The sequence below is a fragment of the Trachymyrmex septentrionalis genome, unplaced genomic scaffold (assembly GCF_001594115.1).
Source record: "Trachymyrmex septentrionalis isolate Tsep2-gDNA-1 unplaced genomic scaffold, Tsep1.0 scaffold22, whole genome shotgun sequence".
In the NCBI taxonomy this organism is placed as follows: domain Eukaryota; kingdom Metazoa; phylum Arthropoda; class Insecta; order Hymenoptera; family Formicidae; genus Trachymyrmex; species Trachymyrmex septentrionalis.
Window position 1 is genome coordinate 3911416 of NW_017305375.1, and position 15873 is coordinate 3927288.

At 30.6% G+C, this 15873-nt stretch overlaps 3 protein-coding genes and 1 long non-coding RNA gene across 4 annotated transcripts; 2 read left to right on the top strand and 2 right to left on the bottom strand.

Moving 5' to 3' along the window:
- The first annotated feature begins 1109 nt into the window (after positions 1-1109).
- Positions 1110-3595, top strand: LOC108748397 (ATPase ASNA1 homolog). Its single transcript, XM_018486546.1, has 6 exons — positions 1110-1234; positions 1763-1971; positions 2296-2398; positions 2551-2701; positions 2808-3116; positions 3278-3595. The coding sequence occupies exons 1-6, from the start codon at positions 1110-1112 to the stop codon at positions 3395-3397; spliced, it is 1017 nt and encodes a 338-aa protein (XP_018342048.1). The 3' UTR covers positions 3398-3595.
- A 131-nt stretch (positions 3596-3726) lies between these two features.
- Positions 3727-5853, bottom strand: LOC108748395 (2-amino-3-ketobutyrate coenzyme A ligase, mitochondrial). Its single transcript, XM_018486545.1, has 7 exons — positions 5645-5853; positions 5371-5576; positions 4960-5246; positions 4666-4872; positions 4395-4587; positions 4106-4283; positions 3727-3946 (listed from the first exon to the last, which is right to left on the bottom strand). The coding sequence occupies exons 1-7, from the start codon at positions 5742-5744 to the stop codon at positions 3792-3794; spliced, it is 1326 nt and encodes a 441-aa protein (XP_018342047.1). The 5' UTR covers positions 5745-5853; the 3' UTR covers positions 3727-3791.
- Positions 5854-8611: 2758 nt separating this feature from the next.
- LOC108748394 (nicalin) lies at positions 8612-11512 on the bottom strand. Its single transcript, XM_018486544.1, has 7 exons — positions 11171-11512; positions 10899-11086; positions 10202-10531; positions 9901-10110; positions 9391-9795; positions 8889-9109; positions 8612-8770 (listed from the first exon to the last, which is right to left on the bottom strand). The coding sequence occupies exons 1-7, from the start codon at positions 11343-11345 to the stop codon at positions 8632-8634; spliced, it is 1668 nt and encodes a 555-aa protein (XP_018342046.1). The 5' UTR covers positions 11346-11512; the 3' UTR covers positions 8612-8631.
- A 1709-nt stretch (positions 11513-13221) lies between these two features.
- On the top strand, positions 13222-14110 carry LOC108748308. Its single transcript, XR_001939299.1, has 3 exons — positions 13222-13286; positions 13742-13814; positions 14052-14110. It is a non-coding gene; the product is annotated as an uncharacterized LOC108748308 (long non-coding RNA).
- The last annotated feature ends 1763 nt before the right edge of the window (positions 14111-15873 follow it).

Consider the following 15873-nt stretch of genomic DNA (forward strand, 5'->3'; position numbering starts at 1 on the left):
ATTAGTTTTGGATACTCTTAATACACACGTTCGATCATTCGTGTCTTGGATTAATTTTCATCATTTTTATAAGTATACCTATACATAAATTATTAAACACTTTTTACATATATTTGGACATCTTTAGAAAGTATGTGTGCAGTGTTGCTTAAAATTGATATTATAAACTACAAGAAAAAAAAAGTTCAAGTCGGCTGTTCAAAAAGTTTATAGTCACCTAAGAAACCTAAAAATGATGTTTTTTTAATATACATGAATGGCTATAAATTGAAGATATATTGCATTTACATTTTAAAACAATGGATTTTATTATTGCTGTTGCGTTAAAAAAATTTATAATTTATTAGGAAAATGTTCTTTATTTAACATTACAGACAACATAATATATAATATTATTAATATTTAGAACAAAGGTATCAAAAATCATATTTATTAAGAGCTAATATGTTGTTTTAGAGTTAAATTCTTTTTTTAATAATTTGTGAAATATTCTCGCCATACAACCGAGAATTAATTGAAGTTTTAAAGAAAAAAAAATTTGTTTTTAGTTACAGAAAATGTACACACTTTAGATTATTTATGACCCAAAGGTGAACTTTGGAGTTAAAGAATATGCACGAATTGAGGCCGGTAAACAAAACTTGTTCTCTAGATGCAAAACTTTTTTTAGCAATAGAAAAAAGACCGATATTTAACCAGGGGCTCTTAGCCCCTGGTCAAATGAATAATAATAATATAATAATAAGTTATATTAATTAGAGTGAGTAGAAGTCATAAAATTTCGAAAAGCTGCGTTTTTTTGCTACATTTTTAAAATTGGAACTTGTACACGCTCACATATTTTAAAAGGAAAGAGAGAGAGAGAAAAGAGAGAGAGAGAGAGAGAGAAAACAAGATATATGCGAAGTGCAAAAGGTGTAACCTGTGACGAACACATCTTGGCAATTTAATGACGCGCCACGTTGTGCGCGAGCTTTATTAGTATAGGATTGTGCTTTTCACTTTCATATTTTCCCCTGTGTATATATACGCTACGCGACCATACGCGACGATTATTAAGAATTATGTACTAAATTTCTCCCAGTGTTACGCATTATCATCATTAACACATGAGTACTGCCGAGAAGGAGGCGATGGAGGAGTACGAACCTTCTATCAGGAACGTGATCGAGCAACATTCTTTACGATGGATATTCGTGGGTGGCAAAGGCGGAGTCGGAAAGACAACCTGCAGGTATACATAACCTGGAAATGTCGCGTTAGTCAATCCCGGTGATGGGAATCAATAAAAAATCCCGTTTAATGAGTATGTTCTCATCAGATCAGCATATCAGCTGCAGCCTCGCCTTCTGTGTGCAATTGCGTCCATTAATTTTACTTTATTTTCTGTCGTGTCATTGCACTTAATAAAGTTATTATGTATATAATTATATAATTTTATATAACATTTATATATATATTTAGATATACAATTATATATTATATATGAATTTTATATATATATATAAATAATTATATATATATTATTCTCACATAATTATTTTAATATAACAAAATTTTATTCTTATAAATCTCTGATATTTTTTTCAAAAAATTATGAAAAATATTCTGCAATAAACCAATTAGATTTTTCTTTAAATATTATTTTTTTATGGATTTTTCTTACAATAAAGTAAATGTTCTTGTACTATGTATCCAACATATACATTGCTACTTTTTAAATAAAAAAGTAGTTAGACTAATCTAAATCTTTGTTTTACAGTTGTTCCCTGGCAGTACAGCTGTCCAAAGTTAGGGAAAGTGTACTTATTATATCTACAGATCCAGCGCACAATATTTCTGATGCATTTGATCAGAAATTTAGCAAAGTACCTACTAAGGTAAAGAGTTTTGATAATTTATTTGCAATGGAGGTCGACCCTAATGTTGGCATTACAGAATTACCAGAAGAATATTTTGACAGTGAAACAGGTTTGTCTTTGAAACACTTTTATTTTGGTCCAACATCCATAAGTCATTTTAGATAAACAGTTTTGTTAAGAATTATGAATAATACAAAACATAATTTATCAAATATTGGAACAAAATATATATAAAATATATAATTAAAATTAATATATAAATAAAATGATATATAGTAATAAATATTACAATAATTGCTATGCAGTTGAAGTAAAAGAAATAATATATTACTTGCAAAGTTTTAAAGAAATTTTCTACTATGTTATATACTCATTATATTATAGTTATATAGTGTGTCTATTATATTAAATACATTAGACATATCATGTGCAGTTTCAGGAGGAGAAGCAATGAAATTAAGCAAAAATGTTATGCATGAAATTGTCAGTGCATTTCCTGGTATAGATGAGGCAATGAGTTATGCGGAAGTTATGAAGTAAATTTACAATTTTTTTATATTTCTTAATTTTTATGAAATACTAATAATATAATAAGCTCTCTTTGTAGTAGAACTAATATCGTAGATACATCTGAAATATATTTTTTATTTTCGTTTTTTATTTTGATATCTTTATATGATGATTCTAGGCTTGTAAAAGGAATGAACTTTTCTGTTGTGGTGTTTGATACTGCACCTACTGGGCACACGTTAAGGCTACTATCGTTTCCACAAGTGATTGAAAAAGGATTGGGAAAATTGATGCGTCTAAAAATGAAGATTAGTCCCTTTATCACACAAGTTAGAATTAATCCATTATTTGATCTAAAAAAAAATTAATACTTATCAAGTATATCAAATATTGTTCCTGTATTATTTAAATTGAAAAAAGATTTTTCTATTATAGATAAGTTCATTGTTGGGATTAACGGATTTTAATGTGGATACATTCTCTAATAAAATGGAAGATATGCTTGCCGTCATTCAGCAAGTTAACGAACAGTTCAGAAATCCTGATCAAACGACTTTTATATGTGTTTGCATAGCAGAATTTTTGTCGCTTTATGAGACAGAACGACTTGTACAAGAATTAACAAAATATGGTATCGATACCCATAATATTGTAGTGAACCAACTATTATTTTTAAAAGAAGGAGATACTCCTTGTCGGCTGTGTCTTGCAAGGCATAAAATTCAAGATAAATATTTAGATCAGGTAACTAATATTGTATTTATGAGTGATATTATTGAAATTTATTATTTTTCGAAATTTTTTTTAAATTTTAGTCATATTTTATCATTTTGTCAAAGCACAAATCAGATAAAGTACAAGATAAAATTCTCGAAAGCTAAATTAAATACTTTTTTCCTTTTAAGATAATGGATCTTTACGAAGATTTTCACGTTACAAAGCTTCCGTTATTAGAAAGGGAAGTACGAGGAGTTCAACAGGTCAGGGAATTTTCGGAAAATCTCGTTAGACCGTACAAACCTTAGCATTTATGTAATAAATGTTTAATAACAATATAACACTTTACACCTAATTCAAGGTTTTTATACACTTGCAACCTCGCGCGTTGGAAATTTGTATAAAAAAAAAGGTACACCTTTAATATACTGCTCGATTAAGATATTTGTTATTGCACGTGTTAATAAATTCAATGTTACATTCGCATGCACTATATATTTGCAATATCTAATTTGTATAATACAAATCAGTTTAAACACATAGCATTAATATTACGATTTATTTATTTATATAATATATGAAACAACACATTGGAGAAACTGAAACTTATCATTTAGCATATTGAAATCAATCATTCAGTTTTTGTTTATTGTTACCGACGAGGTATTATTCTTATCGGTGATGTTATCAAAAATATATTTATTAAATTACCGCAAATTCTTTTCCAATTTGTATGAAAGCATTCACAGCACGATCTATATCTTCAGTCGTATGCGCTGCGCTAATCTGAACACGTATTCTTGCTTTATCTTTTGGTACTACAGGATAGCTGAATCCAATGACGTAAATTCCTTTTCCTATAAAAACCATTTTCGTACAATGTGACAGAATAAATTATAAAACTTTAATAACACAACATGAACTGTTATATATTTTGTCATTGATAGTTTTTATTCCTTTAGACTCTATAATTTAAATGAAAAGATTTTATAATTTATATGAAAATATATACATACCCATCATTTTATCAGCAAATATTGTTGCTAATTTTGCGTCACCTAACATAACAGGACAGATAGGGTGATTATCGCCACTGATAGTGAAGCCAGCCATGGTCATCGCATTTCTGAAATGCTCAGTATTGCCTGCTAAACGATCCAAAAACTTTGTGCTATCCGTTATAAGATCCATCACCTAATAACGTTATGTTAATTTAAATTATAAATGTTTAAATGTTTTAAGATGTATACTGTTTACAGGAACGCTGAGTAATTATATATATAAGTATGATACACAACACTTTACCTTAATTGCCGATGCAACTACAGATGGAGGTATTGAATTCGAGAACAGATATGGTCTACTTCTTTGTCTTAGCAAACTTACAATCTCTTTTTTACTAGTTGTGTAACCACCTGCCGCTCCTCCAAGAGCTTTTCCTAACGTAGAGTTAATGATGTCAATGTCTCCCAGATGATCAAAATATTCCTCTGTACCTCTGAATCACAATGAAATAAAATTAAATTAAATCGGAAAATAATATCAATCGTAAGCAGATGTGAGATCTTGCAAATACCTGCCGGTTTTACCAAAAAATCCTGTGGCATGGCAATCATCTACGAATGTGATAGCGTCATATTTTTTTGCAAGCTCGATTATTTTCGATAATGGTGCAATAGTACCATCCATGGAAAATACTCCATCAGTTGCAATAAGACGCAATCGTGCTGACTTACTTTCTTGAAGTTTATTCTCCAAATCCGTCATATCTCTGTGTTTATATCTTGAAATGAAAAGGGAATAGCTTAACAGATTAAATCAACAGTAACAGAAAAACTTGGCTGACGAATCTTAACTGAACAAGATTTACCTATATCTTTTCGCTTTGCACAATCGTATCCCATCAATAATAGACGCATGATTTAGCTCATCACTTATTACCGCGTCATCGGTAGTTAATAAAGTTTCAAAAATACCAGCATTTGCATCAAAGCAAGACGCATAAAGTATCGTATCCTCCCTGCCATGAAACTTGGCAATTTTCCTCTCTAATTCAATATGTATCTCCTGTGTCCCGCATATAAATCTTACGGAACTCAAACCAGCACCATATTTATCCAGTGCAATCTTTGCTGCGTTGATAACATCCTTGTTATCCTACATTTAATAAAATCTCGCATCATCCAATTTTTATAAAAAATATATTTATATTCCATTATTTACAAAAATTTCATATTGCGCATTTGCTAGTGTTAATATTGATTTATTGTTTCCGTTTTACCGCTAGACCAAGATAATTATTGGCACAAAAATTGAGCGCTTTCTTTCCATTTGATAGTGTGATTTCCTTTCGTTGAGGCGAAGCAATTATGCGCTCATTTTTCCATGTACCAGCTTTGACTACAGCTACTAATTCAGACTGTACGCAAGCAACTAAAGAACTCTTTGTCCTGCTAGTAATCCGTTTGACATCTTGAAATTTGAAAACTACACGAAAAATCAAGTTACACAATTTTAAATACTATTTTGCAAATAAGTTATAAAAATAAACATACTTTTAAAATTGTTGTACATATTACGCGCAGAATCATTTACCAGTTTGGACTTAGTTAGATGCAGGCAGATAACTGATATATTTAGAAAAAAAAATGCCATAGAATGGTCTTAAAGTAGTCAAACCGGTTTTACACTTCAGATGTAATAGCATATCGCACTAAGGATATCTTCGAACTATTACTGCACAATTCCGTCTGAACATTTAACAAGACATATGCAAAACATATTATGATATAAATTTTTAATTTGATGTTTTTTCAATAGACTAGTACAAATACAATCATAGATGATGGCATAAAAATAAAGAATTCTAAATGGATTTATTAAACAATTTCAATTATCATTTTCCAATATGATTTATCAGTAAATTTTTTATAAATATATATCTTATACAAAAGTGCTGTTTCATTTGTGTGTTTTTGTCGTATGACAAATGTATCTAGGACAGAGGTCTTCGGATCTATCTATCCTACAGCCAAACAACAGGCTTGAAAAACTTATCATACGACAAAAACACAACAAATGAAATAGCGACTTAATACTGTAAAATTGCAGGTTCTACGAAACGCAAAATTTTCATCAAATTTAAATATTTTGTGATTTTTTAATCTCTTTTTAGCTTTAAGGAATAAATCAATATATTAACAGGGCATATATAACATATACACATATACGTATGCATATACATATGTATGTACATACATACTATATATATAATAAAAATTTTTAAACAAAATTTATTCTCAATTTATATATATTTCATTTTTACCGTTTTGAAATAATTTTATGTAAATTTCTTAATTTCTATTTATACCTTTATATTTATTTATTTGATTTATAGTATTTTATTATATAATTTATAATAACACATTAAGTACTCCATTTTTTTTTCTTTAACATATCGCATATATTCTAAATTCCATAAACAATATGATTGGAAACAAGACCGTCTATATAAATATTACCACTTTAAATACAAAGCGCCTTCCCGGTCCGAGTGTTAAGATGTTGAACTACTATCTAATATACATTCAATTAAATTAAATTAATATTTCAGAAATAAATTGAGAGCCGATGAAATTATCGGATTCACACAATCAATCTGAAACAAATAATCCCCCCAAATTCTCCCAAATCTTAAAAAACTGTAATAAACTTATTGCGAAAAATATTGAACCGAGGCAATATTTTTCGCAATAAGTTTATTACAGTTTTTTAAGATTTGGGAGAATTTGGGGGGATTATTTGTTTCAGATTGATTGTGTGAATCCGATAATTTCATCGGCTCTCAATTTATTTCTGAAATATTAATTTAATTTAATTGAATGTATATTAGATAGTAGTTCAACATCTTAACACTCGGACCGGGAAGGCGCTTTGTATTTAAAGTTGCTAAATTCCATAGCAAAAATGATTATGAATAATACTTTGTCAAAACATTCATTTCATGTTAAAGATTAAAATAAAAAAATTATTGTCACAGTTTGTAAATTATTTGTATCAATAGGAAGAAAAGTAAATTATAAAGTTAAAAAATTTTATTTCTATACTACAGATCAACCAAAAAAATTTTGTACGGATTTTAAAAATATAAAGAAAATTTTTACACATTCCATTCCTGTCCATAACATTCCATTAAAATTAAAGTTAATTAATTGAAATTGAAGTTGAAATACTTTCTACTCTTTTTGGTTGAACTTACATATATGTGTATATATTTTATTTAGATATATATATATATATATATATATATATGTATATGTATGGTATACATATATTTATCTTTTATGAAGTTATGTTTTTCCTATATTCTCTTTTTCTATAAATATATTTTTATATATGCAACAATAAATTAAATACATGAGATCAGAAAATTTGATTAATCATTAAAACAAAAACTTGAGTTTATTTCTAGTTCATGTTCTAGAATGTTAAAATCAATGATTACTATCATCTTTGATAAATGCAGACTTAAAATGTTATTAGATATGTTACATTAGATTTTATAGCTATTTATATGTTTCCATATAACAAATTTTCCAATTTTTACATTCTCACTTGTAGTCTAATATTTCACTTTCACTATTTGATCGTTCATAACTTACAGTCTTTATCACTTTTCACAACACTTAGAAAGCACCTAATTATAAGAAAATCTAATTTTTCTTCGTGTACTAAATTTTGTTATTGCTGGAAGTAGTTAACAAAGGACACCGACATGCTATTGAGCATTATAAACTTTGACATGGACTGCCGCCAGTAGTCAATTTCATACGTGTCGCCAAGCTAGAAGATTAGGCTCCGTCCCGGACAGTAATTTTCTGTGGGGGTGGGTAGCTTTGACTATAGTATATGCACGTTTACGGTGTGCAACGGTCAGTAAAGGTCTCTGCTCCTTGAGCAGAGTATTCAAAGGATTTTAGAATCCATTAATTTGATACTGTGATTCTGTACTTGAGTCGAAAAATCAAATAAGGGGAAAATAAGAAGAAAAAGAAAAAGAAGAAGAAGAAGAGGAAGAAGAAAGGGAAGAAGAACAAGAACGGCCAGTAACGGTGTTTACTACAAAAAGCAACTTTCACATTTAAACCTGCCAATCTTTACTGTTCGGGGTGGAGCCTAACAATCTTCAGCCAACTTCAGTTCGGCGACACCGAGAGTATGCATTTCCTATAGAAAAAATGAGGAACTAATAGTCCATGTGTTTATAGTCAAAGATTAAATACGCATAATATAGTTATTTTATAATTAAAAATTCATAAAATAAATATATACACACATACAAATAAATATATACTTGGATTTAACTTTCCCCTAGCAAATACTTATAAATACGCATAAGTATATATATAATAGATTTGGAGTACTTTAGAGGAAATTATTTAAGAACTAGTCAACTTTCTTACAATATAAATCGATTATTTAACATTACTGGATATTGATATTCAAAAAAAGGCTCAGATTTCTTTGTTTGTAAAAATAGGGTTCACGTCGTCTTGCTCTTTGCTGAAAGTCGCGTTGCCAGAGCATAAGCATGTGGAAAATTATGCACAATCATGTACAATATTCCCAAGTACAAACTTATGCCGATAGTAAGAAAGAGATCAAACACAGCCGGTTTTACACTACAAATAAAATAAAAATCGATTACATATTACATAATCAGTGTCATAAATTATGAATAAATATGTATATAAAAAATACCAGGTACATAATAATACGTATATAAAAAATACACTTCACCTATATACATTCAGAATTGCTTTTGTAACATCATAAAACACAAATTCTGGATCTTGTTTATCAGGAGTGTGAAAAGTAACTTTCACATCCCCCAAATATCTCGCCATTGCTTCTTTCAAAGTACCAACTAGTAAATTGTTTTTATCTGCTAATAATGATGCTGCTCTTGGTTGAGAAGCAAAGTAATTAAACCATAAAGAGAGTGATTCTTTTGATACATCCTGTAAAGAAAGTTAGATTAATTATTGTATTTAAAAGCATATATATTGTTGCATAAATAATATTCAACAATACTTAATTGATAAATATGTGTGTGTGTGTGTGCGCGCGCGCGCGCGTGTGTGTGCGTGCGTGACAAATTAGAATTATAAAATTATTTTTTAATATACTCTAATATTTTTTAAATATTCCAATATTTTATTTTCTTATATTTAAAATAAAAAGACAATACGACTAAGAACATAAAAATAAAATACAGTAATAATTATAGTAATAAACGTACCAATGGACCAACAAATATTTGACTAGAACTCAAGTTATATATATGACGCGCCAATGCTTCCGATACAATTTGGGTATGCTTATATAATCTATCTACTTGTCCGTCTTTAGAGACATCTAATATAGTAGTTCGAGTTGAATCTTCGTGACTTTTTAATGTAGATAATATAGCAGCTGGCAATCTTCGAATGCTGTATCTTTCGTGTTCCCAAGCTAATGTCTCTTCTGCAAGATTTATCTTTTTGTGCACACCATCAACATTGACAGTATTGAATGATTGCGAAACGGTTTTAAGTTCTTTGTAAAACAAACCACCCGATGAATTCTCCTTAGGCGGTTTCGACACATGCACATATAAATTATTGCTAGCGGAAACTGTATCAAGGCATATTACATAAGCTGCATCCTAAAAATTTCAAATATTAATTATATTATAGACAATTTATAATTATAATATTAATAAAAATAAATGAAAAAATTATTCATAACATTAATATTATGATTGAATTACCTGTATAACAGAACCTTCAACTCCATCCAATTGATCTTCCAACCATTTCTTACTACCTTGATAATTTAATTTACCAGCTCCAGTTGTGATAAAAACAAGGTTATATTGTGGTCTTGTCCGACCAGTGGAGTATAAAGCAGAGAACAGTCTTGCTATTTCTAGTAGCATAGCTACACCGGAAGCATTACTGTCCGCACCGAATGACAATTCCTACAACAGCATCATATATATAAGCATATATATATCAAACCTTATGAATATCATAAATAATGTAAGAAATAGTGAAGCTCATTTCACTTACAGGTGCCACACCAGTACTATCATAATATGTCACTATCGCTATGGTAGGTAATTTCTCTTCCGTACCAGTTCCAGTTAATTTACCATGTAACGTGGCAACTTTAATATCTGTTTTAGGAAGTGCTTGCCCAGTGGTTACTACCACTTGGTAACCACTAGCTGAAATTGAATTGTATATAGCTTCCGCTGCCGAACCAGCCTTTTCATCCGTGATAAAACCACCCGCAATATCATCTAAAATTATTTGAAGTTCTGAATGCCATGGTGCAAAGTACACTGGTATCATCGTCTCAGAACCATACATCATCGACTCTTCTAGACTCATAATGTGCTAAAATTAATATATCATTAATTTACTTTAACTTGTAATAAACAAAAATTTATAAAAACTGTTTTTTTTTTTTCAAAGTTTTTTGAACCTTTGATGCATACATTGGTCCAATAAGTGAAATGAAATAGACTATATTTGTTTTACTCTACCTTATTGTACCAGTATATGTAAATTATAAGCCTCTATTCTCTTTATATAAGCTTTTTGTAATTTTATATTAGAAATAAAACGAGAAAAGATGAACTGTGCAAGAAGTTTAACTAAAAAGAACAGACTTTTTTTCGAAAAAACCAAGCCCTAAGCCTTTACATCCTTATTTTAAAATAAATATTTTAGAATACAGTAAAGTGTTAATCCTATTACTAACTTGCTTTTCTTCTGTCGTAAGTTCACTTATTTTCTTGGGTAAAACAATCACCAATGCACCAGCCTTACTTCTAATGGACTGGAAGACGGACGGTGTAATATCCAGTATTTTCGCAACGACGCAGTGTCTAGAGGTACTCCAGCCAGCTAGAGACCTCGCCTCCAAGGAAATGGGTGCGCTTCGGCAACCTAATAAACATTATCAGTACGTTTCATTGAGAATCGAGATGTCGATCTTCAGATAGATTGTCACTGATAAACCTGATGTCTTACCATGTGGAACTCCGTGCAGATCGTACTGATGCATACGAAACACGGGAAACTCATGAGAGGCGGTCACCGGGTTCACCGGGGAGATGATGATAAAGATCGGCAAAACTATTAGAAGATAATATGGCAAATATCCCCGGCATAGCTCAGCGAAACTGTCGCACTCCTCTAGCCACATATTTTCACCGAGAAAATTGATCGACTCAAAACAGAAATGCGGTTCTCGCGCAGTTTTGTTGATCTAAATGGCTAAGTAAGCCCATCGACGAATTCACAGCTATTCGCGGCTCTCGACCCGTGAAATAATGATGACCGGCACCAGAGACACCAGAGATGACCAGAGAAAAACTTAAGAACCATTGAAAATCTCTGACTTGAGCTGAGGGGCCATCCTGATGTTTTATGTAGACGTCGAATCACCCATACACTAGCGCCAGTACATCCATTTTTTATTTGAAAACTACGTAGCTATGTATTGATGATAAAATAGATCGAAAATAGATATGCGAAAATAGATGTGGTGCGAGTTCACGTTAGTTGCAGTGCTAAATGACGTGCTAAATTGCTTTAGCAAGTATAATATAAATTATGTAATTTATGGATCATTTAGGTTTGATTGCACCAACATTACTTTGATTTTAAGCGAGGCTTAAAACTCTCTTTGTCTGTCTCTTTTTCTTTAAAACGAGACAAATAGCGTTTTCGGCCCGACCGAGTTTGCATCAACTTGGTTAATGTAATGTTTCGTACTCTCCTATTAGTAGAGCATGTAACGTCAACCAATAGCCAAACATTTTCCAACCTAAGTTGGTGCGAACTCCGTTGAGCCGAAAAAGCTAAAAAGGAGTTTTAAGCATGGTGGAAGGAGTAACTTGATGTGTGCAATTTGCAAGCATCTCTCTCTGAATCTCCGCCGTCTCTGTCTATAAATGTCGATAAGAGACTAAGGCTGCCAATTGCGTAATGCTAAAAAAAACGTGGGGCGATATTCATAATCCGTTTTTATTTTAAAACTATCTTAAATAATGCCTTAAGATGCTAATACAGTCTTTGGATTGACTTATGACATCTTAAGACTGTACAGTCTTAAATGCAAGAATCGACTATAAATACCGGTCTGTACGCATAAGCATAAAACATGAGACATAAGAAAATCAACCAATCAGAATCCTTTATTTCACAAGGGTTTAATCCGGATCAGAATGTAAGAACCAACCAACTACAGTCGAGCATTTCCCTGTCGTTCGACTGTAGTTGATTAGTTCTTACATTCTGATTCGGATTAAACTCTCGGAAACTAGACCAGTGATGGACTTTGACTTTTGGCCCCGAGCATTATCTCTAGAGACTCTAGTTATATTTTAGCAGCGCCACTCGCTATCAAAATCGAAGTTTTTGATTTGATTTTTCCGTGAAAGAATTGATCAACAAATTTAACCGAGATACGAAATCGATCCAAAAAACCGAAAATCGAGATCAAAAAGATCGATTCTTCAAAAGATCGATCTGAATCGCCCATCTCTAGCCTGCGCACTTTCGCAAAGCGACTCTTCGACGTTCTCTCTTATAAAAATGTATGTAAAATATGATCAGATAATTTGCTTTATGCATATGTTTATGCGACTATGCAAGTTGTGTGAGTATAAAGTGAGATTTAAAAATCGTGGTATATTATCGGGTGTATAAGTATATACCATACTCTTCACAATAATACAATTCTTTTGTGTGCTTTATTAAGATTGTGATTTATATATCTTGAGAATGATTAAAATATTTAAATCGTTTACAATCTAAATAATATTATGTCACGCTATATAATCAGTTTTCCATAACATTTAAATATATGCGTAATAGTCAATATAATGATAATTCAGTTACATGCGTATTTCGCAATATTTGTTCAGCCAAAAATTAAGACGTATACTTAGCGCGATTCCGCGCCGTTACGTCGCGTCGCATTTGGCGCATGAAGTTGATCGCGATTCGCGCACTGGGGACGAAATTGCTTCATCTCCAGCGCGCGAATCGCGATCAACTTCACGCGCCAAAAGTGACGCCGACGGCGAACACGGAACAGACCGGCTCCGAGAATGGCAGCGCGAATCGATCAAGTGCTAAGGTTAAATCTGTATTTGTTACTTATTACGATATTTCAAAACGTAATTGTAGATTCGGTATTCACCAAGAACAGGGTGTGTATTAATTGCCGCTATCGCGTTATTCTTGGCGCGTGAAGTTGATCGTGTGGGAGACGAACCTCTTCGCCATGTTTGATTACATTTACGTAATACTTTCAAAACGCGGCAAAATGCGGGTTTACGAGATTAATCAGTTCCGAAACAAATAGCAACGCGATTCGATTAAGAGGTAATTAACATTTATATTAAATTTGTATTTGTCGCTTATTTCAATATTTAATTATCACGTAATTATATACAAGATTCGGTATTCGCCAAGAGTAAGACACGCATTGCATCGCGCCGCCTGCTGTCGCGTCACTCTTGACGTGCAAAGTTGATAGTACGGGAAAAAAGCCGTTTCGTCATATTAATAGCATTTATTTCTCATTTACAGAACATGTTGACGCGGCGGACATTCATCAGCTACAGAATGAATGCCACGAATGGAATTGTTAGTCATTTAATTGGTAAGCGAACCTACAACTTTGCATTTGTTATCATTTACTGCAATAATTGACCATCACGTAATATACATACAGAAGATTCATATATATAAATACACTGTTCGAATCATATATTTCACAATACTCGTTCGATCGAAAATCATGAGGTGTAACACTGCCGCATCGCTTTTGGCGCATGAAATTAATCATGCAAGACAAAGTCGCTTCATCATATTAATAGTGTTCACTTTTCATTTATAGAATATGACAGGCACAGGACGGATCGGCTTTGACGCTGAGACGCGTGACATCGCAACGCAAACTGGTAAGCAAAACTTATAACTTTCAAACAAAACAGTAACTTTCCATTTATTTTCAATAATGTTTAAATATTGCGCAAAATATTGTCGATACTTTGCTAATGAATTCACTGCGCATATGCAAAAAACTCGATCTATATCTGAATGCGATCTTATCATCAATACGTAGCTATAGTATTTTCTAATTGTAATTATTTACTTAAAGAGAGAAAAAAATGTAATATATTTCAATAACTTTTAAAATTGGTATTTTAGTATAAAATGGCATCATAAATGTTTTCATATTTATTTTCGTAATTATTGTTTATGCATAATAGCCATAAAATTTCATTAATTTTTTTCTTGTTACAAATGTTTTCAGAATCTTTCTTTAAACACTTATAAAACCCAATTAAAAGCATGTGAAGTGTAATTATTTTTTTATAAAGCTTTCAATTTTTTTATAAAGTTGCTATTAAAATTGTTTTTTTTTTAATAAAATTGCTATCAAAATTATTTTTTTTATAAAATTGTTAAAATTGTTCTTTTTAAGTTTTTAATGTAAATCGCGCCAATACATAACTACGTAGTTCCTAAATCGAAAATGGATCTACTTTGTTAATCATCGACGAGATATAACTATTAACAGAAACGGTCTTGGTAAATTTTTATGATTATCAATAGTGCAGGAGAGTCCAGATGTAATTGAAAAACGATATCATTATTGACAATCGATATAAATTTGTTAATTATTAACAGAAATATTTAAATAATATATAATTAAATTTATGATTTTTTTATCATATAAATGCTGCGTAAATAATTATGCATGGCATAATTGTTATACTATAGTATCTCATATATTGCCGCAGAATTATAACTTTTTTCTCCACAATTATAAAATTCAATAATACTCGATATTTATTTAAAACTGTAATTTTAATGTCTGAGTTTGATTATCATTTCTATTGATAATCAAACTTAGACATTAAAATCACAGAGTATTATTAAGTTTTAAACATATATACATCTATGAAACTAATAAACTAATCATAAAATCAATAGTATATAATCAGTTTCTTATTCTTAGATTTCGATTGCACTAACACATTACTTTGATTTTAAGCGAGGCTTAAAACTTTATCTCTTTCTCTCAGCTTTATAAAGAAAGAAAGAGAGTTTTAAATCTCACTTAAAGTCAAAATAATGTTGATGCAATCGAGCCTTAATCACTTAAATCTTAATAAAGATGATGAATATGAATTCTCGTAAGAATATCAGTATTTTATAATAGATCTTTACTCTTGCACATCCGTTTACTACCATTTATCTACTGATTATTCAACTATATCAAGGTTCTCGAATCTCCCGACTGATAGCGCGTCGATACAATCTTGTAATTTTGTTATCAAGTGCAGCCCAAGTCTAGCAGAATAGACTTTATCCAGAATCATTTCTTTTATTTTTCAATAAAAACAAGTTTTCCAAAATTGTATATATTTTTGTTTCAAAGAAAGTTAATGCAATTCTCCGCAATCACGGCAATTAAATATTTACACAAAAAATAATATGATCGTCTAGAATTGATGTTTAATTTAAAGCTCTGTATAGTATACTAATAAAAAAAAATTTAGTAAAAAAAAGAATTGAAATTTTCCAATTCCAACAACATAAAAAGCATTATTTATCGTTTAAAGCAATTATGGACGTTTCCTCAGAAAAATTAATAATGCTTTATATGTTATATCAAGCATTCAATAAAATATTTTTTTAATATTGCTGCT